Source organism: Callospermophilus lateralis, chromosome 7 (genome assembly GCF_048772815.1).
Source record: "Callospermophilus lateralis isolate mCalLat2 chromosome 7, mCalLat2.hap1, whole genome shotgun sequence".
In the NCBI taxonomy this organism is placed as follows: Eukaryota; Metazoa; Chordata; class Mammalia; order Rodentia; family Sciuridae; genus Callospermophilus; species Callospermophilus lateralis.
The window spans coordinates 107,046,729-107,069,309 of record NC_135311.1 but is presented as its reverse complement, the minus strand read 5'-3'; the positions used below and the strand labels follow the sequence as shown (position 1 = coordinate 107,069,309).

The 22,581-nt window shown below is 45.2% G+C and overlaps 1 protein-coding gene across 1 annotated transcript in view; it reads right to left on the bottom strand.

Annotated features, from left to right (window-relative positions):
* Window positions 1-22,581, bottom strand: part of Agbl4 (AGBL carboxypeptidase 4) — a 1,194,123-nt gene that overhangs the window by 85,186 nt on the left and 1,086,356 nt on the right. Inside the window, exon 9 of the mRNA XM_076862591.1 lies at window positions 5,895-6,006. Coding sequence (XP_076718706.1) covers window positions 5,895-6,006 — 112 coding nt within the window. The remainder of the gene's footprint in view (window positions 1-5,894; window positions 6,007-22,581) is intronic.

The following is a 22,581-nucleotide window of genomic DNA, read 5'->3' as shown; positions in this document are numbered from 1 at the left end:
GTGTGTGTGTGTGTGTGTGTGTGTTGTGGGCTGGTGCACATGAGTTCAGCTTTGTGTGTGTGTTTGACCATGTCACTGACTGCTCTGTTTGTCAAGTAAACGTGTTCTAATTTATTTGTTTATTTATTTGACGGAAAGAGAGCAGCTTATCTTGAAGACTACAGGAGGCAAGGCGGGGGGTGTGGGGGGGACACAACAACAACAGAAAAACCACCCAGTCCTGTGTTGCTCTATTTTAAAAGCTGCTCCATGTTGTTATGGCAGCTAATTTTCCTTAAATGATTTAAGGAAACAGATCTGTCTAAAAGAGCTGCAGCCAAGTTGTTATAGCAACACAGGCAGAGGCTGAGGAGGGCCTTGCTCCTGCAGGAAAAGGGAAAAATCACTCTGGTGTGTAGAAACCTCTCAAAAAACAAAAACAAAAACAAAAACCAGCCCTGGGGCTCTGAGTGTCTTGGGGGCAAAGGAAAGTCCTGGGGAATCCATTCCCCTCCCCAGTGAGCTCCTGGCCTTCTCGGCAACAGGCTCTGCCCTCTCTCTGGAGCAGAAGGACCAGGAGTGGTTCACCTGGGCTACTGCAGGAGTTCCCTCTCTGATCTCTCTTCTCCACCCCCACCCTGTCTTGCCTCCTGTGAGGCACACACAGCCTTAGTGATTTTCTGAAGCATATATTCTTTATTTACCTCCCCTCTCGCCATTCAACACAACATTCTCTATAGTGCCATGCTCTGTGTGAAATCCCAGGGACCCAGAAATGAATAAAGCCTGTCCTTGGACATCAACCTTTGTTCCACAAGTAACAGGGAGTCACTGAAAGGATTTAAAGCAGGAGAGGGAATCCCAGTTGGGTTTAAATTTGAAAATGACTCCAGAGTTTCCAGACTGAGGAATGGACTGGCTGGAAAGAGTATTCATTAATCTCTCTCTTGCTTCAATGTCTTTGAGGGCTCTTTACTGACCACTCTGATTCTCAAGACTGGGAGAGAGTATGTGCTGGAATATTCCAGACAAATGGTATTTCTTTCCATTTCCTTGATTATATTATTATTATTTTACAGTCAGGCTATTTAATTCAATTAAAACCAATTTAAAAGAAGTGCTGGAACTTTGATTTTAAATCTTTGTGCAAACCCATCCATGTGCATCCTCAGCCTGCCCATTACAGCTCTCTATTATAAATCCTGCAAACCAACCTCAGCGGCTGAGGTCACTCACCTCCATTCTGTGGCTCGGCTTTACCTGGAATGCCAGCTCTGCTTTCCCTGTAACCTCCCTCCCTCTAAACCATCTGATGAAGTATTATATTCTGAAAGACCCAGTTGAAATGCAATTTCTTCGTTAAGGCTTCTGTGGTTACCTCCCCACCATCAGCTCTAATTGGATGAATCTCTCCCAGCCTCATGTTTCCAAAGTAAGTTGTGGTATGGACTTCCCCATGGGATTGGCGTCCCTCCTGGCCTAGAACCCTGCCCATTAATCTCTGTAGCACCAGAGGCTATCCAGGAGTCTTCCTGTGGTAATACCAAAGAATATGCACTGTGCCTTAAAGCAAATGCTGATCTTCAAATTTAACTTCTCCTCTAGGCAAACCTCACAGGTACATATGTGCTAGAAGAGCTGCACATGGATGGTCCTAGAAAGCCCATTCACAAATTAACTTTACTTTTTAAGATCACAACTGAATGTAAGGACCCTGGGTGTGGCCTTGCCTGAGAGTGACTAGCTGTGTGGCCGATTGTGTCACACTCTGTGGTGTGTGTGCTAGGATAAAATGAAACTCCCCTGGGTAGTGGGTGAGCTCTTTCTGAAAGAAGATATTCATTCTGGTTGTAATTACCTAGTAGAGAGCAGAGCCTCAGACCTCAAATCAGAATGGGCAGGAGAGGGGAGCTCTACCACAGTGCTGGAACTGTTCCCTAAGGCTTTGTGACCAGCAAGGACATCAAGATGCCTAAGTTCAGCTCTCAAACAAGAAGTGGTTGGACAGTTGGCAAGATCAGGGGGCTAGAAAGACAAGGGCCCTGGGACCTGGGAGAGCCTTTGGTGGCCATGGAGTAGGCATAAAGTCCAGGGGTGGAACAAGTCAGCAAAGATGATCAGAAACCTGTGTCCTGCATCATGGGAACAGGAGAAGGTAACAGGAGTTTTGAACAACCTTAGCAGGTGGCAAGTGAAACCAGGAGAGGGTTTGTGTCATCAGACCAGAACCCTAATTAAAAGAGGACACAGTGATGGTGGCAGTGGAATCAGGGGACACTCAGGGCAGGTGAGGTAGGAGAGAGGTCTGGGCTCAAGTGGCCTCTTCTTCAGGAAAGTCTTTGAAAGCCAAGTCAGAGGGTCCAGGTTTGCTTCATCATTTGCTCAACATTTATGCTGAGTACCTGTTTAGAGTCAGATCCTCACCGGGCACAAGGGACACAGGGAAAAATTAACCAGACTCTGCCCCTGGTGGCGGGGAATCAATCACACTGGTAAACAAGAGCTGCACTGTCCAGAGGGAGCTATTGGGAAAGCGGAACATGAAACATTTTATATCTCAGCCCCAGTGTGGTCTGCAGGTTAAACACTTCTTTTTCAATGTCATCACTGAATATTCAGTGTCTCCAATTGGGGTGAAGGACTTAGGGGACATAGGGCTAAGAAAAGCAGCCTTGGAAGTGAAGGCATCAATAACTCAAGGAGAGTAGGCATCTCATAGAAGGACTCCTTCCAGGAGATTTACATTTCACTGTGGACATTTCACTCCTGCTCAACCTCAACCCAAGCCCATCTAGCCATGATGGATGCACCACCCAGCTCTACACAGACACAAACTGTTCTTGAGTCCCCAGCTCAGGAAAGGCACCATGTCTACTCCACAACTCAGGCCAAAACCATGATATCATGAAAACTCCCTCTGCCATGGGCCATAGTTCCTAGGTCCCTCATGTCTCACTCCTTGACATCTCTACTCTGTCCATCCTCCTTTTCAGCTGAATAGCAATAGACTCAAATGGTCTACCAGTCTCTAGCCAGGACCCCTCCAAGTCCATTCACCTCCAGGCATCAGAGGGCTTTTCTGAAAGGAACACTGGATTCTGTCATTTTCCTGAATTCTTCAGTGGATCTCCATTCCTATGAAAATAAAGTCCCTTTGTCCTTCTGTCTGCCTCTAGGACTAGACCCACAGAACAACTTTCAGTCTTTACAGCACACCTCTCTCTCAAGGCAGATGCTCACAGTCTTCCCTGCCTGGAAAGTTCTCCCTGCCCTGAGCATCCTTTGTGTGTCAACTCAGGTGTTGCCTCCTGGGTTGGACTTGCATACCCTGTGCCTCCTCCATGATGCACCTAGAGTAACTATCTCTAAAGCCCCTCTCCACCAGGCTGTGCTGGGGCACCAGCACCAGGCCTGAAGGAGGAGTGAGGACGGGCTCTCGGGTCTTAAGGGTCCTACTGATTTTCTGCTTATTGACTCAGTGGGCAGAAGGCCACCAGGACAGAAAAAGTGAAGTTGTGAGAATTTAGAAATAAGTCCAGGAGCCATCCTGGCAGTTCAGCTAGCTCAAGGTGGAGGGACTACAGTGACGCTTGCAGCACTGAAGGTCAGTAGATACACATTTAATGTTTCCAGGGTAGATGCCTCAGGGCACTGCAGCACTTGCAGCTGGGCACAGCCATGCCTGAAGTCAAAGGTGAACTTGTGTCAGATCCAGATCATGTTTTTTAAGGATTTGGTATGTACCAGAGAACACATAATTTATCCTCCAAACCAGGACTCTTAAGAGTGAAGGAAAAATACTCTGGGACAGTAGGTGTCGGCCAGAACTGCCCCAGGAAGACAGAGACTTATGACCAGTCTGCTTCTGTCACCCTTTGTGCTTTTTTAAAAATAATCCCTGATTTGCTTTGTTAATCTATTATTATCACTATTTACTTCTTTAACGTCTATTTTCCCATTGTATTATAAAGGTCAGGGTTTCCTCACCATTAGAACTGCAATATCTGGAATAGAGAAATGTGGTACATAAGTGTTTGTGAAATAATAGAGTAAAAGACTGGGTGGGGATCAGGCCTTAGACGAGATCACAACCTGAATGGACACTGTGATTGCAGCCTCTGAGACCCTCAGCAGAGGACCCACATTCCAGAAAATGAACTGTGGGATATGAATGCAGGCTATTTTAAGCTTCCCTCTTACCCCCAAGTAATATTGGAGGGTGGGAAAAGACAGAGAGAGTTGGGACCCCGTTCCAGGTCACATAGACTCCTGTATTAGGTGCCTAGGTGCTTTCTTGCACTTGAGGCAAGAAGTCGTGAACTTTCAGGAAGTTTATAAAACTAGCCCAGCTTCCGTAATTTACTTATTAGGATCCAATGAGCTCATAGATAATGTATTAATGCCATAAATAATTTCCTAAAATCTCTGAAACTCAGTTTTGCCTGGTCTGTTTTGCAACATGGACAAATGCCCATTTGTAAGCAAAAGAGTAACTTTTAACTAATGACACTGAAGAAGGAAGTCAATACACTAAAGCTGTGGCCATGCTAGCCCTGACACAGAAGGCAGGCCACAAAAGGACCCAGGAAGGCCAAAATTCACACCCACAATCAGGAAAACAGTTATTCAATAACCAGGATAACTACGTTGCACCTTAGAGCTTAACTTTTTGGTTAATCCTTGTTCTAATACATGAGTTTATTTTTAAGCACACATTTTTGTCTGATCAATATACATGTTTCCCATGCTATTATTGGCATCTTCGTCAAGAGGAAATAGAATGGGTTGCATAGTGTACCTCTGAAGCACCTCAACTCTGAGAACTTTGCTGTTATAGCCATTGCCATCTGTCACCTGATAAGAGTTAAGAGGTCATCAAATTACAGTCATCATAGTTGGAAGTGACTCAGATGTAATTTCACTAGAATGTCTTCCAAACAATTGAGTCTCCTCTATGCACCAGTCTTAACAGAGTGTCATTTGGCTCCAAGTTTATCAAAGTAAGGCAAAGCTCATAGTTCACACACCCATCCTATCCTCAGGAGAGATAAAAAGTTCTGTTTCTCTACAAACACCACCTCTTCCTGTGTCCCACTCGAAAAAATGATCTGTCCCACCTTCTCTGACACTTCTTCAGAACAGAATAATTGTGATGCCTCCCTTTTCTAAGCTAAGAAACCCTATTGTCTTCTATTTTTTTGTGGAAAAGAACTTGCCCTGTGAGCAAACTTGATGTGGGCACCATTGTCCTGATGCCTGGATCCCCTTTGTTATGGAATAGTAGGTTCTCTTCTCTGGGAACAGGAACCACCCCATGTCCCTAGTTCAATTGTGTGGGTCCCCTGGAGCCATCCTGTCTTTACTACATTTGCCTCTTAGGCAGAGTGCTGAGCTTTGGAGTTGGACATGTCCTCCAAGCCAGGCCAATCACAATCCTTTTGGAACTGGAACTGGAAAATGAAAGCAAGTCTCTGTAGTTCGTGGGAGTCAGAACCACTGGAGGTGACACTTGGCAGTCATTTCCTCTAGGTGTGGAGGAGGCCCGTCTATAGTCTTCAGTTACATGACATAACCCTGGTAATCTTCTAACAAATTCTCTATTTTGCTTACACGAGTTCAAGTTGCATTACTTTAGCTTGTCACCAGGGCACTCTGAGGAATATGGACATGCTTCAATGTTTTCCTTCATTCCATAAGACCACCATAACCAAATCCAATATTTGTGAGGGGTGAGGAAGAAGGAATTGGAAGAAGGAACTTGGGTCTGCCAAATTCAGAGAAGAGCAGACTTGGTCCTTCCTTGGTTTTGCATGTGTATTCCAAATTTGAAGCTCACAGTGAACCCTCCCAATACACCCCCCTTTTCCAGATCATGCCATGAGGCCAGCAGCTGCTGAGAGCATTCAGTTACTCACTGGGTCGTTGTACATCTGGATGATGAGCTGCTTCACTCCATGCAGGGTCGGGTGGGCCCATGGAGAAGGATCTAGCCAGTGACGATTCAGGTCAAACCCCATCAGAGAGCACCTAGACAATACCCAAAGTAAGAGTCAGTATGGCTGGGTCAGGCCAAGCTTCTCACAAGTCAAAATTGTTAGCATTGTTTTCCAGAGACAGTGCTAAGTGCTGGTATGAATTTTTACAGTGCTATCAACAACCTTTGGAGTTGCTACTATTATAACTCCCACTTCAAAAAAGAAGAAAACATGTCATGGAAAGCTTCAAAAATATTTCTGGGAAGCAGTCTAACTTCAGTGTCCATCGACAAATGACCCACAGGGAAAAAAGCACATTTTCTACACAGAGCAGTTAAAAGAAGTGCTCAGGCAAGACCACTGGTGTCCCCATTAGTGTCTCTATTATCCCTTGTCCTCTCATACCTACCGCTAATCCGCTGTCTCCACCTTCAAAATACACAACGTCTTTTTAGCACTTCCATTGATATCATCTTGAGCTTGGACCTCCTTCCATCCCACCTCTAATCCTCCCATTTTTCACACAATAGCAAGGGCGATCCTCTTGAAACAGGTCAGATCCTGTCTCTCCTCTGCTCAAGTGGCCTCTGGTTAATGCAGTATAAAAGCCCAAGTCTTTACAGCAGGCTGCAATGCCTCATGTGGTCTACCAGCACAATCAAGTTAACATAACTAATGGGTCATTTACTGACATCACTTTGCCTGAGAACTAACTAGTAAATACTAGTACTTTATCAAATCTAATGTTACCCTGCAATGGAGATGCTATTATTATTCCTGTTTTCCCATGTGGAAACTAAAGCACAGAGAGGTTTTAAATAGCTTGCTCAATAAAAGCCTGGCACAATGGCACAAGCCTGTAATCCCAGTACCTCTGGAGGCTGAGGCAGGAGGATCATGAGTCCAAGCCAGCCTCAGCAACTTAGTGAGAGGCCCTAAGCAACTCAGTGAGACCCTGTCTCAAAATAAAGTACAAAAAGGGGTTGGGGATGTGGCTCAGTTGTTAAGTGCCCCTGGGTTCAATCCCTGGTACCAAAAAAAAAGAGGAGGGGGGGAAGGCAGTGATGTCAGGGTTGATGTGTAAGCAATATGAGCTCATTTCTCGAGCCCACACCCTTTGCATAATAGCTTTCATTAAGTGCGTACTCGCTACATGCCAGGTCCTAGATTAAGACCTTTCCAGGGATTCTGGCACACACAGCAGTTGTATATTCCTTTTGGAACTGGTGTTTAAACAGCTGTTGGAATTGGGATTAAAACTAGGTCATTTAAACTCTCCATCCAGGGCTCAATTTTGGATTTCATGAGCCTCTGGATCTCATCCTGGTTGTCTTCTCCCTTTGGTCTCTGGTTTCAAAGAAATGGTCAATCCTAAAGGGCATGATCTAAACCTCTTTGCTTGCTTCTCTCCTGGCCCTCCTCCTCCCACTGGAATGCAGCCTCAGCATGTGCCAGGTCATAGGCTGTGCTCTAGGGGGCCTAGGCCTCCAAAGCCCTCAGAGTCTCAACATCTCCTGCAGGAAACCGATGCCCCACAAACAGCTCTTCTGGGAGGTGGCAAAGGAAACAGGGCCTTCACTCTCCCTCTGGTTCCCAATTTTACATTACAAAGCATAGAGCAGAAAGCTGAAGGCTCTCAGACTCCCAGAATTTTAAGTCCCCAGTGAAGTGTGTATGTTTATGTTCTTTCCCTTCCTTTACTCAACACGGGCGGCAGCCAGTCACATGTATGGACTTGGAGCTAATGTGACTCCTGCCTAGGATACCAGCCTCTTCCTTCCCGATGCCTCTTTCCTCAAAACCCCTGGGGGACTGAGAGAACCATATTTCCTCATCACTGCGCTGCTGCTGCTGTCTCAATGAAGACCGAATAATAATGTGGAATCATTCTTTGGCTCCACCTTGAGATTCTCAGAGTCCTGCCTACCCTCTCTCCCTTCCTGGCCCACCCCTGGTGAGGGTGGGATAATGCCCCATGGCATGCGAGGGCAAGGTCACTGTGTTTGGTCTCCTGCTCTGCTGCTGTCTCACTATGTGGCTTAGACAAGTCCTTTGTTCTCTTGAGGGCTATGTTTCCCCAACTACAAATGGAGGAGAGTTGGAGCGCAGCCATGGTATGAGTCTCCTCCAGTGTGGACTGTACCTCCTGCTGTCAGTACAGAGGAACTGGTAAAGCAGTGTTCCCTGTATTCCAGGGTTTCTGTGAGATCAGTGATGCCTGCCCACTAATCTTGCTCTCTGCTCTAAACAGAGAGGTTGCAGATGCTCACCCTCCAGGCCAGGCAAGTTACTTCTGACCTTGAACTTGCACACGGGTCCTTTTTCATTTGCCACCACAACATAAGCATCTTCTTTGTTACTAAATCCTTTGTAACTACCACTGTAATAGTGTTGTAATGTCATGTTATCCCCATTGTATGAAGCCCCATAATTCATGCAGCCATTTCCACACGGTGTCACATTTATGTTTCAATGATGCACTATTTTCACAATGCACAGTTGAATACTCTGATCTCTAAAGTTTTTTTTTTTTTCTACATTTCAGCATTTTTTTTTTTAAAGCAGTTTCCCAGAAGTAGAATTGCTTGGAAAGAGGACTGACGGACTATAAAATCACCCTTTAAAATGATAAATAGTCCTCAATATAGAAAGTTAAAAAAAAAAAGAGAGAGCATACCCTTCCTATCACTCAAAGAGAACACTGTTGGACTTTTGACAGGATTGCTACCACCTTTTCTTTCTGAGGTTAGAGCATTAAGTAGGGCAGTGACTCACACCTAATGAACATCTACTACACTTTCTTATTATAAAAGCTCTATAATTTTTTGAATTTTTTATTTGTTCTCTTTAGTTTTACATGACAGTAAAGTATATTTTGACAAATTTATACAAACATGGAGTACATCTTATTCTAAATAGGATCCCAGTCTTGTGGCTGTATTACCATTTTAAAATCCTAGAGCATTACATGGGAAGAGAGAGCAAGTATACCTGTTTGGGTCTCTCTCTTCTTACATAGAAAGTTTATATAATTTTCCCTAAGGTCACAGAGCTACTCTGAAGGAGAGTTAGAATTTGAGCTCGGATCAACATGTTGTGAGCACCCAAGATCTCACCAATTGCCTATCTGATTCTGCTTTCCTCTGATGACACTAAATTGTCTTTCACAAAGGAAGCATTTAATTAGTCTCCCGATGTACAGACTTAGATATGCAGTTCTTAAATATTCTTGTCTGCAATATTACTACTCCTGGGAGTGATCAAGGAAAAGCAATGACAGACACCCATGGATACTCTCATCTAAAATCTGCTCAGGGTCATGAATTCAGCTAGCACTCAGTGGATCAGGCTTCAAACCCAGATCTCTCCGGAATTAATGTCCACACTTTCCTATGGAACAACCAGATGAGGGCAGGCTCTCTGTCTTTGAGACTGTATAAGTAAATTTAGGAGGGTTTAGACATCAAAGAGGAGCTAAGAGTTAAATGCAGCAATTCGTAACAGTTGCATTGGGATACATCAAGCTCCCTAGTGGTGTGGCTGGGATAGAGTGACTGATAAAAGATGTTCCCTGACCTCAAAAGCATACAGTCTAACAGGAGAAAAAGATAAGGCTCATGGGCTTACATCCATTTATAATCCAGGGCAATGTTGTTAGGACTAAATGAATTAAAATGCATTACAAACTTAAATTGGCACAGGTTCTGGTACATGATAATAGCTCAAAAAAATTTGACTTGTTGTTTTATTGTATTTAATTATTATTTTATGATAGGTCCTTTATGAGTGACATAGACTATATTTGTTTTATATATTTGTTTTGCAGTCTATAGGCGACTGGAGTGGACAGCAATGATAAGGTCTAATCTCTTATCTCCTCTTCCAGTCTGGGAATCAGGTAGATCTGAGTTCTAGTACATGCTGCTCCCACCTAGCACCTAACTATAGTAGATACTGCTCAAATTCTTTAGGAATACCCAGCATCCAACCCTGTTATTAGATGGGAGATGGAGCGGGCAAGTTTTGTCCTCCAAATTACATGTTAAGAAGGCCATGCCTATGCCTTATTTCCCACCCTGGAAATCAGATGAGTCAATTCATCCCTTTGTGACCTGGCAACCAGGGCAGCAGCAGGGAACCAGGCTCAGGCAACAGCTACTCCAGCCCAGGATTTGGAACCAGGTGATGCAAGGTAGTGGGACGGCTGTGCAGTAGGGCAGTACTGCTGTGGGACAGAGGCAGATTGTTGCTGCATGCTAGTGTTTAGATGTGTCCTCCAATGGTTTGAATGTTGGAAACTTAACCCCCAAGTTTATACATTAATAGTATTTAGAGGAGGGGCCTTTGAGAGGTAAATAAGATTAGATGAGGTCCTGAGATAGGGGGCCCATGAAGGCATTAGTGGTTTTGTAAGAAGAGAGAGACCCAAATGGGTATGCTTGCTCTCTCTCCCCATGTAATGTCCTAGAAGCACAAAGACCCTCAGCAGATGACAAGCAGACTCCAGTGCCATGCTTTTGGACTTCTCAGAAGCGTGAGCCAAATAAACATCTATTCTGTATAAATTAGCTAATCTCAGGTATGTTGTTATAGCAACAGATAACAAAGACATTGCCCTTCAGAGCTACTGTTAATTGTTTGTTTATCGAACAGCTTCTGCTTGGTTCTGTGAACCCCTTCCTATCAATTTCTTTTCTGCTTAAGTGACTGAAGATAGTCTTTGTTACTTTAGCTGAATGCATCCTTAACCCCATGGCCTTATGGGTTAATTTATACAAAATTCCAGGGGGGGGCTCTATATTGTCCATTTTCCAAGGCTGGTCAACAAGCAGAGGGAACCATGGGTCTGAGTACTACATTCATAGACTTCTCCCAGCCCCCACTGAACATCTGCAGTTTGGAAGGGAACATTGTCTTTGGTAACAGGACTGAATCGTAAACAACTGTATCCTTCAAGATGCTTAGTTATGTGCTTCTCCTCTACCTTGTGCAATGTCTTGGCAGGTCAAGGTGTCCTAACTAGCTCCAGGACATCTTGGTGACACTCACTACCTCTCCAGGTAGCTTACCTCATTCTCAGACAGCTCCATTAAGAAATTCTTCCTCCTCCTTAGCTAAACTTTAGTCTCTCAGTGACTTCTCCCATCAGCTTCAGCCTTGCCTTATGGAGCATCACAGAACAACGAGACTATATTGTAGAGACCAGGGGCTTTGGGACTCATAATTAGGTTTAAGTTTTGGCTGTACTCCTTACCAGATATGTGACCTTTTTAAAATTTCTTTTTTAATACCCCTCTGGGCTTCTGTTTTATCATATGCATAATGAGGATAACAACCCTGACCTTCTGGATTGCGTACAGGAACTAATGTATGTAAATGGCCCAGCAGAATCCTCAGAACAGAGAGAACGCCAATAAACCATAGCCAGTGATGACAGTGGCAGTGGTGATAATTGTGGTGCCTGTAAAATTCTCTAAACTTAAATCTCTCCTCCTCCAGGAAGCAGAGGAGGATTTGCACTCCCTGCAAGTATGGGACCGGGGCTTTTCCTCGGCTCCTGTAGCAATCTCTGCTTCGCCATCAGGGTGGCAACTGTTGGAGATGTTGTCATCACTGAGTCTGTCCTTCCTAATGAGCCAGACATTTATTGTAGTCCTGTGCCTGATAAAGAGCCTGGATCATGGTAGGTGTTGAAGAAATAGTTATGAATGATTTCCAGTTGGTCTGACATTCTCCTCTGAACCATCCAAACACACAGGTAGGCTCCAATTTTCAAGCAGGAGTGTCCAAGCCAGGGAAGGTGAGGCCACGTAGCCAATCCTCCACAGGGCCCAGACGAATCCTGGCCCCGGCCCCTGTGGATTTTGCCCTTGGCCATGCTGCTTCCAAGAAACCACTTTAAATTAAAAAAAAAAAAAAAAAAAAAAAAAAAAAAAAAGAGAGAGAGAGAGATTTAACACAGAAGGAAAAGTATTAGAGATCCAGAAAGATCAACTCCTTGATCCAGCCTGCTCATGAAAGCAGTGTGAGTGGTGATTCAAAGGCAACCTCAATCCTCCAAGGACCCTAGGACTCTTTAGAAGCTAAAGCATTTGTGAACTCTTCGGTGAGTACTGACTGAACCAGGCACATCTTTGATTTTTAAAGGATTTTTCTAATGGTGACCAATCTATCAGTAGTTGCATATTTACTGAACAAAACATCTTAGTAAAAATCATGAGCTCTGGTGAGGAGTCAGGGTGCATGACCCACCTCCACTGTCAATGTCATCTTGGGAATGTTTTCTGCCCTCCCTGGATTCTCTGCTCTTCTTTGTAAAACAAAGCAATTATGCTTCTTATGGAGGTGTCTTTCAGATTTTTTTATTATGTGATTCTAAAGCAATAGCTGGGCTTTAGCCCCAGAGTTGGAGATTTTGGGGGAAAGCATATCTTGCCAAAAAGGTTAAAATACAAAGAAAACAAAGTAGTCCAGGAAAAGGGTTGATAAGCTTTTAAAAAGAAACATCCACTAGCCAAGGATTACTGATACCTTAATACTAGTTGTACACATTTCTTAAAATTTTAGATTTGTGTGGGATCCAGATGGGAGTCAAAACACCAGAGAGCATTCCAGGCGGAGGACGTGGCATGTGCAAAGTGAGGGAAGTAAAAATGTCTGGAAATGATACATATTTCTAACAGGCTCCTTGTGTGTTCTGCTTGCATTCCTGACTGCAGGCTCTAGGAGGCCAAGGCTAGTGCAGGCTCTTTGTCTTCAGTGGCTTCCACAGACCAAGAAACAGCTGCCTAGAGACAGGGAAATGGACAAGATGACCCCAGATAGCAGGCTTTCATGCTGCTGATTGACAGTTTGGAGTCACTCAGTGTGACATCCTGGGTCTGTGTCTCCTTGGTGCTTTTCCATTATTTATTTTTAAGATGAATTTTCTGTATAAGCTTAAAATAAAGACCTATCATCAGACAAGAATGGAGGCAAATATTTATGGCACCAATAGAAAAATTTTGATATTAGAATAATTCTAGAAAATTCAAATATATGGAGTCTAAATTGACATATAGTTGCATAATAAATAATTTTGTCCTCTTGAATTGGAGGTACTTTTAAATATCTTTTTTTTCCCTTCTAAATAGTGAATCCCATGAGGGCAAGACAGTCTAACACCCTGGAATGAAGTTACCCTTGTTCCAACATTTTCTGCAGTTACCTCCAATATTATCCAGTTGCAGAGACGGTTCAATGTATCTATTGAATGAATGAATGAATGAATGAGTGAGTGAGTGAGTATATAAATATACAAATGCATGGGTGAATACTCTTCAAGTGTTCAAATGGGCCTTTGGCAATTACTTGCAGACTTATAGTCATGCACAGTATAATAACATTTTAATCAATGACTACACATGTGACAGTGGGTCCGTGGATCATATCACTCAGTGACAATGTGCCCCTCTTGGCTTTTTAAGTACACTCTCTGATTCTCTCACAGTGACAAAATCACCTGACAAAGGATTTCTCAGAAAGCATCCCCCTTGTTAAGCAAGGTAGGAACTATGTTTTAGAAAGTATTTAAGCATCTGTTAAATATTAAACATATTCAAAGTAATCAGGTGAAGTAGGTATTATTTATCCTCATTTTATAGATGAACAAATAAGATCTAAGAAGGATTTGACCTTGAGAAGGTCATTTAACTACTAGAATATAGAGCTGGGATTCAAACGCAGTTCTTGCTGATGCCAGGATGGTTCAGTCACTCTGAGCTTCCTCCATGCATCAGTGAGATTGTGTGATCTATGAAAGGGACACTGAGCTACTCATTCATCTGCCCTTCCTGTCCTGTTCTCTTCCTCCTTTGCCCAATGGCAGGGATACAGTGGTCCCAGAGAATGTTATTCAAATAGCAAATAAATAGTTCCATCCTGTGAAGGGCATTGTGTCTCATCCATGTTGTAGTAATGGCAGCCAGCACGAGGGCAATGATTTCAATTCCCCTCCTTATGATTTCCTTTTCATCTCTTCTAAAGGATAGAGAAAAAGGCAGCTCAGCGGCTCCAGATCAATCTCGCCCTGAGCACCGTGAGGCTGCATACTCCCAGGAGCCTTGGCATTGACAAGCAGAGATGTATGGGGCATGCGTGCAGTTGTCCCCTGAACACAGCAGTTTTTCAGCATTACCAATGAGCTGTATTGGATTAAGTATATTTGCACCAAAAGCAAAATAAATATTGCTTTATTTAATGCCACAAAAAGGTTGGGATTCAATTGCCCTTGGCCCGAGGCACCTTCCAGCTCTATTGATTGGCCAGTGTCAGAATGCCAGACAATCTGTCACCATCAGCCTCTGCAGAGTGCCCAGCAGGTGGGTTGGGCTCTGCTGTGGTGTAGTCAGAGGCAGTGCCCTTTGTCCCAAACAGAAGGGGTGATCATAACACAGCCCTCCCTCATCACCAGCATCCTGAGAAAGTTAGAGCATTTCCCTCACACACTTCCTCAGATCATCACAACAAGGAGCTCTCTGTGAGCAGACTGCGAAAAAAGAGAGGAGGATATGTAAGAACACCAGCTTCAAAGTCTGGGTTTGGGTTCGGGTCTCAGATCTGCCACCAAATAGCTTTGTGACTTTGGACAAATTCATCTGTTTTGCTCAAAGACCTTTAAAAAGCTATATGGACCGAGAACTGAATCTCCCTCACTCCCACCTGGTCTTTGATGAGAGCACACTGAGGGGCACATGGCAGAGGCTCAGGTGAGCTGCACAGAGGCTCAGAGGATTAAGGAATTTGTTCATGATTGAGCGAGGAGTAGTAGAAGATTGAACCCAGTCAGCTGGCTCTGAACTTGCATGCTTAGCCATCATTCTGCTCTCTCTTGGCAGTCCTAGGAGTCCAGGCAGAGCCTGATAGAGGACTGCCCCTCAAGGCGGCAGGAAGTGCATACAAATTCATTTAAATGGGGAAACTAAGTCTCAAATGAGGGACGAGCATGAAAGTTACCTATATGCAAATTGATAAAAAGCCCCCCTCACCAGGCTGAGCAGCTACAAATAGGTGTCCCTCTGGGTAGCTAAAGATAAAATGATGCCACTTTCTCTGGTCAGAGACTGTGGTTCAGGAGCAGTCAATTCCCCCATGGGTTCCTTGACCAAGAACCTTTGTGCAGTGAGCAAACTGCCTGTCCATGCGAGGCCCCCTGGGCTGGCAGCAAAGCCAGGATCAGCACTAGGGTTTCCTACTCCAAGATTCAGTGAGGTCTTCACACCTCAGTGGTGGCCTTTTTGGCACTGTGGTAGGATCAGGGGGAAGGGCTCACACCTGGAAACAGGGGCATCTCCAACGCCATACACCACGGGGCCCACTCCCCCAGCAATATCCCTAGCAGGCAAGGAGAAGTTTTGATGGAGTGTCTTCTCCCTGGGCCGGGCATGTGCTGCAGGGGTTCACCCTTCCTCCCTCCTGTCTCCTGCTTGGCAGCAAGAAACATAGGACTGGAAGGCAGGGTTTGTCCTGCATTGCAAATAACACCTGGAGAGACTCATTGAGCACAATCCCCATGCTTCAAAAATGGGGATGCAGAGGGATGTGGCAGAGAGGCTTGTCGCAGTCACACAGCTATGTAGGGTTAGGGCTGGAAGTCCATTCCAGAACCAAGGGGTTATATTTCTCCCCTTAAGAACACTGACAAGCATTCTTTTTTGAAAGGTCTAACGGAGGACATTTTCTAAAGGAGCTCGTTGGCCCTCAGAGCTAGGAATTAGCTATTGCAACATTTTAGGTAAAGAAGGGTAGAGGAGAATCAAGGGGGAAGAAGTCCTTTATGTCTTCTCAAGATCTGGGAAATGATAAGCCCCTCACTTGCCCACCAGCTCTGAGAACAAGGAGGCTGAGAACGACAGTGAATCCAAGTGTGGACTCTTGGAGTCATGGTGCCCAAATAAAATCCTGGCTCAGCTGCATGATATCTTTGTGGCTGGACTTCTCTGTGCCTCAGCCCTAATCTGAAAAGTGGGGAGTTTGCCACGATCAAAGGGTTGCTTTGAGAACTAAATGAGATTGTACATGGAAAATGCTGAGGACACTGCCTAGTTTGAGATGAGCACATGTGTCAGCTCTTCCTAGGATCTGATGTTGGCAGGATCTTCAGAGTCTGATGTTGGTAGGATGTTCAGGGTCCTCCACAATCTACTGCCCACTTATCCCTACACTGCTTAAACCATGTCACTGTTCTGTGCACCATGCAAAGCTAGTACATTGGAGGGCTCCTGAGCTAATTGCACAAAGGTGACCCTCCCATGGGCTGATGCAATTTTACTGAGTCTCCAGACTTGGTAAGTCTGGGCTGCACCTCAGACTCCACTGCCCTATTAGCTGGTGGCTCTATATGATGGATGCAATATACGCTGGAGCGGGCTGCAGCCCTGATCACATGCACCAGCCACTCCAGACCACACTGTATTCTCCAAGGATCCCCTTCATTCAAGGCTCAAGCAACAAGGCTCAGCAGCTTGGGCTCCAAGTAAGATTTGTGGGTTTAATTCCTGGATCTCCTACTATTAACAGCGGGACCTGGGGCAAATGACTTAATCACGCTGTGTGCAACACAAGAATAACATTAGGACCTACTTTGTAGATTCACATGGTTGTTGGGCAAACTCCTTATTGCTTTCCATATGAGTGGGGACTTCATTCTTCCTCTCCACTCCCTTGCTAGCCCTTTCTCAAGGAAGAGGGTGGACCCTATCTGATTAGTGCACTTGAGAAAAGGAGCAGAGTCTTGCTCCTCTTAGCATGTATTTTCTGGATCTGGAGCCCTAAAGGGAAGGTCCACTCTGGCAGCTCACTTCCCACTCTGCTTTTGGCTTGTGGGGAAGCTAAGTTTTGGAGTGAAGTAGAAGGAGGTCAATTTTGGCTACGGGGATTGACCATGCCTTCCAAATTGTGCTTTTATTAATAATAAAACAAATATTTTGACCTCTACTTTTCTGACCCCTGTATTTCCTTCTGAAATGGCAATAGGGTTAATGGAAGCAGGAATGTGTCATCACCCTTAAATCTCCAATGGACTAACATGTAGAAAAACACGTGAACAGTGTCTGGCAGCTTGTATAAGTTTGGTGGATGCTTTGTATTATTATCAATATTGCTGTTGACTATTCTGTTCCTCTGGCCAACTTGCACTCTCGGCTCAGGACTCCTCTCCCATACCACCTTCAGGACAGTTTCTCTGCCTTCTCCCACCCCAATGCTCCTGGCTGGATTAAGGGGGCCTCTGTGTCCACAGTCCTGAAGACCCTGGCCTCCCCTTCACCAGGGCAGTTGTCTCCCCTCTGGACTGTGAGGCAAGCCCAGGGCCACGCCCACCTTGTGTCCCCAGCACATGGTACAAAATATGTGCTGGGTCAATGTTTAAGGGAAGGAAGAGAAAAATAGAAGAGAAGAAAGAAATGATTTAGTTGGAAGGCTTCTTAGGCGGAGTGCCAGCAAAATCCAGAGGTAAACAAGAGCAGGTTGGCGTACGCCAATGGAAAGGGCCTTGCTCCTCTTGGCACATATTTTCTGGATCTGGAACCCTAAAAGGAAGGTCCACTGTGGTCTTCCCTCTCTGTCCTTGGGAGTAGGAAGGACTTGGGAGTGGGCGGGATGGGGTGCATTGGAAGGAGCAGGGCAGACAGTGAGAGACCTCCATGACACTGCACCTGCTTTGAGGCCCAGACTAAAGAACTTAGGTTCTTTCTGATGGTCAGTGGGGTGGCACTGAGGGCTTTACGTGGAGAACCGGCACTACCCAAGCAGTGGTTTCGGAACCGGGACAATGGTGCTGGAGTCCTTGATTCTTCCGCACTGCTTGGCTCCGCCAGTCTCCCTGGCCACTCATTCTGGGTTACTGTCTCCTCGGAGGCCTGTCTTCATTGCAGAATCAATTATTAAAATCAACTTGCTATCAACTCTAACTTTGAAATGCTATTCAGCTGCTTGCAGGGACGGAGATGGGGCGCTGCCTCCACAGACGTCTAGCCATCTGGCCTTTTCCATGGAACCTGGCTGGGAAGCTCATTTGAATAATTGGTTTTGGCGGTGTGCACTTGTGGGTTAGACACCTGATTACACTGCCAGCCCCGGTGTCCTTTCAGCCTCTATAGAAACATCACTCAGGTTACATAAAGCTGGAGAGAGTCTCTAGGAGGTAAGGGTCTATTTGGACCCTGCTGTCACTCAGGCTGCATCTAAACTAACTATGTGGCTCACTCACTGTGTGACCTTGAACAAGTTACTTAGCCTCTCTGTGATTCTTTTTTTTTGTTTGTTTGCTCAAAGGAGGAGAGTGATTCCTCTTCTGCCTATGCCAGGCTTCTCAAAAGGTTCTAAGAGAAGTTGGAGGAGGGGTGGGGGCTGCAATTCAACAGAAATGGTAGTGGAAAGATTTAGTTAAGGATTCAGGTAGAGGAGAGCCCAAGGACATATAGCAATGTGTACATGGGCTGTAACAGAAGTATGGTCCCCAGGATGAGGCTTGTGATAGTCCCTTGCCACTATTCTGCTACTCAGTTCTACAGTCTTGAGGGAATTCATCTGGGAAATAAGACTATTGATAAAATTGTGCTAAAGTTTAAGTGAAACAATAAATGCAAATGCCTAGGACAGTGCCAGGCACAGAAGGTTCAATAAACATCAGCTATCACCATCATCGTCACCGTAATTGTTCAATTCCTGACACCGTGCCTCAAAGATGGGCAATGACAAACATCTGGAGCATGTTTACAGCAGGAAGGAGGGAGAGGGATGGACACGAGTTTACATAGGAAAAGTCGGAAGGCTCTGGGGATGTTCAGCCTGGACAACAGGAACTGGCAGTGGTTCTAGTGGGTGAGGAATAATGAGGACAGACAACCGCACAGCCTCCTGGAGGGCCAGTCACGCCCCTTGGTTGTTCATCTCCAAGCACGAATGGCTGCCATGTAGAAGATGGGTGCACCTGAGGACTCTTTTGGAGGGCAGAGGTCGTCTCTATCTGGCAGACGAAGCCTGAACAAAAAATGCTCTCTAACAGTCAGAGTGGGCAACAGCACAGCATGGTGCCCCCAGCACCCCTGTGCCTGGAGGTGAACCACCAGAGGGGCATGACTGGCCCTCCAGGAGGCTGTGAGGGGCTCTCTCCAGGAATCCCTCCATGATGCTGTGACAGGGGGCATCCAGGGGTGGGGGTGAGTGGCTGGGCAGAGAAAGAGGCTCAGGGTGAGGAGGGAGGGGCTGCTAGATCTGTCAGTGGGGCAATACTTGCTGTGGATCTTTGGTTTCCATTTCTTCTTGATAAAAATATGTAGATTTTATGCTGTCACAGAGCAAATAGAACACTGACCTGTGTTTTACACATTTTACAGAACATATTTTATGTTCTATTCTACATTGGACATTTGAAAAATGTTTCCTTTTCTAGATGCTAAGGTGGAAGAGGTAGGCCACTTAAGGGTGTGTGTGTGTGTGTGTGTGTGTGTGCACCTGTGCACATGTGTGCATGTATGTGAAATGCTTCCTCTGATATTTCACCCTCTGCTACATTTAACGATGTTTTGCTGCACATTTTAGTTCCTTCTGATGTCTACTGAACTCCTATAGATACTTCATCCTTCAAAAATCCTCCTGATCCCAAGGAGGCTCTCCCTGCTTCAGGGGACAATGTACACAAAGTGTACTGAGGGTCAGTTCTGGTGGGTTCATAAACCTTGTCTGTCCTTTGTGCCAGGGAACCTGAGGCAAGGTCCTTGGTACCTCTGTGCCTCAATTCCCTTCTCTATCTAAAATGGGGCCATCACATGACCTCTTCACAGGGATTCTGGGAGGAGGGAATGAGATGACACGTATGATAGACAGTGGGTAGGCACCGCCTTCTAATACAAACACTGGGCTTCTTATTGGCAAGGACAGCCTCTGATATCCTTCTGCTTCGCCAAGGCCCAGGACAGGGCCCGACACCCAGCAGGCCCTCAACAACCCTTAGTTAAATTAGATTTACTGCACTGGAGCACCCTCTGCTACATAAAGATTGCCAGGGCTAGGAGACAACAATGGTGAACATCTGCAGATCATACAGCATCCATTGCCACCATGGGGTCTTCAGTGCTGGGCTCTCAAGCAGACTCATTTCTGTGCCTCCCATAGAGGTCTATTCCTCTCCCCCACCTCCATACTCTCAAGCAGCACTGAGGTTTTCTGAAGATGAGAAATTTCACAGCATCCTGCTATCTTTTGGGTAACTGCGTATTTTATGATGACTAATAGGCAATTACTATGGTAATATTGCAATTCAGCATGTGTGAGGTTTGGGAAATGAGAAATTATGGGTAACTACTTTGGACTCATTTCTATGGTAACAAAAAGTAATTGTCATTAAATACCAGTTATACTGAGGCTGTACCTGGTAATTATAGATTTTTATGCCCAGAAACATAAATAAAACCAATAAATTTATTCAAAGGTCTATGACTGTTTACTTATACGTGGCTCTATGGAATACACAATGACAAGCACCTAATTAAGAAATGCAAACCCAACACAGAGTTTCATATTGTCATATGGAGATGGAAAGTCTGTTTTTCAAATGCAAGGCAACTTGGGCATTGCAAATGCTCAGAAAACGCAGTGGGGTACGGAGGGGGGCTGTCTCCTCTGCAAAGGAAGGGATGGGCAGGAGGAGGTGACAGAGAGAGTGCACAAATGCTGTCATATGGGTGCATGGCCTTGCATCTGCAAGATACTGAAAATTGCTAATCTATCCTAAACTGATTCAGCCCATCACCCCATACCCCAGGGCCATCCAGTCTCTTGGCTCTGCAAAATCCAGCCCTCAAACCTCAGGTCCCAGATCCCCTCAGAGCTCCATGAAAGTGTTCACATTGAAAACTCAGTAGCCCATGTGATTCTTTTTCTTTCTTTTTACTGTGGTAAAAAAACTACAACATAATATAAAATTTATCATTTTAAGCATTTTTAAGTGAACAATCTGATGGCATTAGATACAATCATAATATGGTGCTACCATCACCTCCATCCATATCTGAAATTCTATACCCATTAACCCCCAACTCTGTATCTATTCAACAATAAATCTCTATTCTCCCCCTTCCCCTGGCAATCATGATTCTACTTCCTGTCTCGGTGAATTTGACTGTTAGACTACTTTAAGTGCCTCATATAACTGGAGGCACACAGCATTTGTCTTTTTGTGACTGGCTTATTTCAGTTAGCCTAATGTTTTCAGGATTCTTTCATGTGGACCCGCTGTTCTTCGATTCCCTCCCCAGAGCTTCCACTAATGAGGAAAGGTGTCTTTCACCACATTGTACTCTTCTAAGAGGGTGGAGGGAGACTGAGGCTTGGGGAGAATGTGTCCACTCCAAGGATAAGTAAGACTCAGAGACAGAGAGCTGCAGTGCTCTGTTTCCGCCCACAGCTCCGTACGGAAAGAGTGTGCGGAACAGAGTGTTCCTGGATGCAGGCTGTGGCCCTGCCCATGGCGCTTCACCTTCCCAGACTTGGCTTCCCCTTTGCTCAAATGGATATAGTAAAACCTGACTTCCTTTCAAAGAGTTGTAATAATCAAATGTGGTTTCAAAGTGCCATTAAGAATATGAGGCCCTGTGTAATTACAAAGTGTGGCTGAGAAGCCAGAAGTGGCTAAACCATAACAGTATTCACATCAACAATGGCACATGGAGAAGACACCTTGGGTTAGGAGGCCGAGTGGATGAAGATAAAAGGTTGGAAGCTGATAGCACCTGGCAATGGTCATTTTACTCCGGGGCCTGCAGCACAATTGTGGAACACTGCTGTTTGGCTCATTTATTCATTCACAAAGTATATATTAAGGGCCCATTCTGTGTCAGACACTGTGCCAGGCACTGGGGCCTCGAGAACAAGAGGACAAAGTCCTGATCCTGGAGTTTATGAGGAGAGGTGGAGAAACATTGAACATATAGTAGTCACATAAATGCACACGACTACACATGAGGCCAAGGGCATGAAAAGGTACTACAGAGTGCTATAAAAGAGCACAGTTGGGGACCTGGTACATGTTGCAGGTGCTGGGAAGGACTTTCTGTGAAGTAGCTTTACATCTAAGACCTGAAGGGGAAAAAAAGGTGAGGGTGTTTTAGTCAGCTTTTTTTGTCTCCCTGATCAAAAGACCTGACAAGAATAGTTAGAGAAGGAAAAGTCTATTTGAGGCGCATAGTTTCAGAGATCTCAGACCATAGACAGTGGCTCCATTGCTCTGGGTCCAACATGAGGAGGAGCATCACAGGGAGGGCCATGAAAGAGGAAAGCAGCTCAGGACAAGGCCACCAGGAAGCAGAGAGAGAATTCGGATCCCCAGGGATAAAGTGTAAACCCAAAGGCAGGCCCCCAGCGACCCACCTCCTCTGGCAACACCCTGCCTGACCATAGTTACTACCCAGGTAATTCATCCAAGTGGATCAATGTGCTGAGTAGGTTAAAGCTCTCATAACCCAACGTTTCACCTCTACACTTCCTGGCATTCACACAGGAGCTTTTGGTGGACACCTCATATCTAGGCCATAACACAGTGTAACTGGAATGCAGCAAGCAAAATGGGATATGCAGTTGCCCTGTGTCT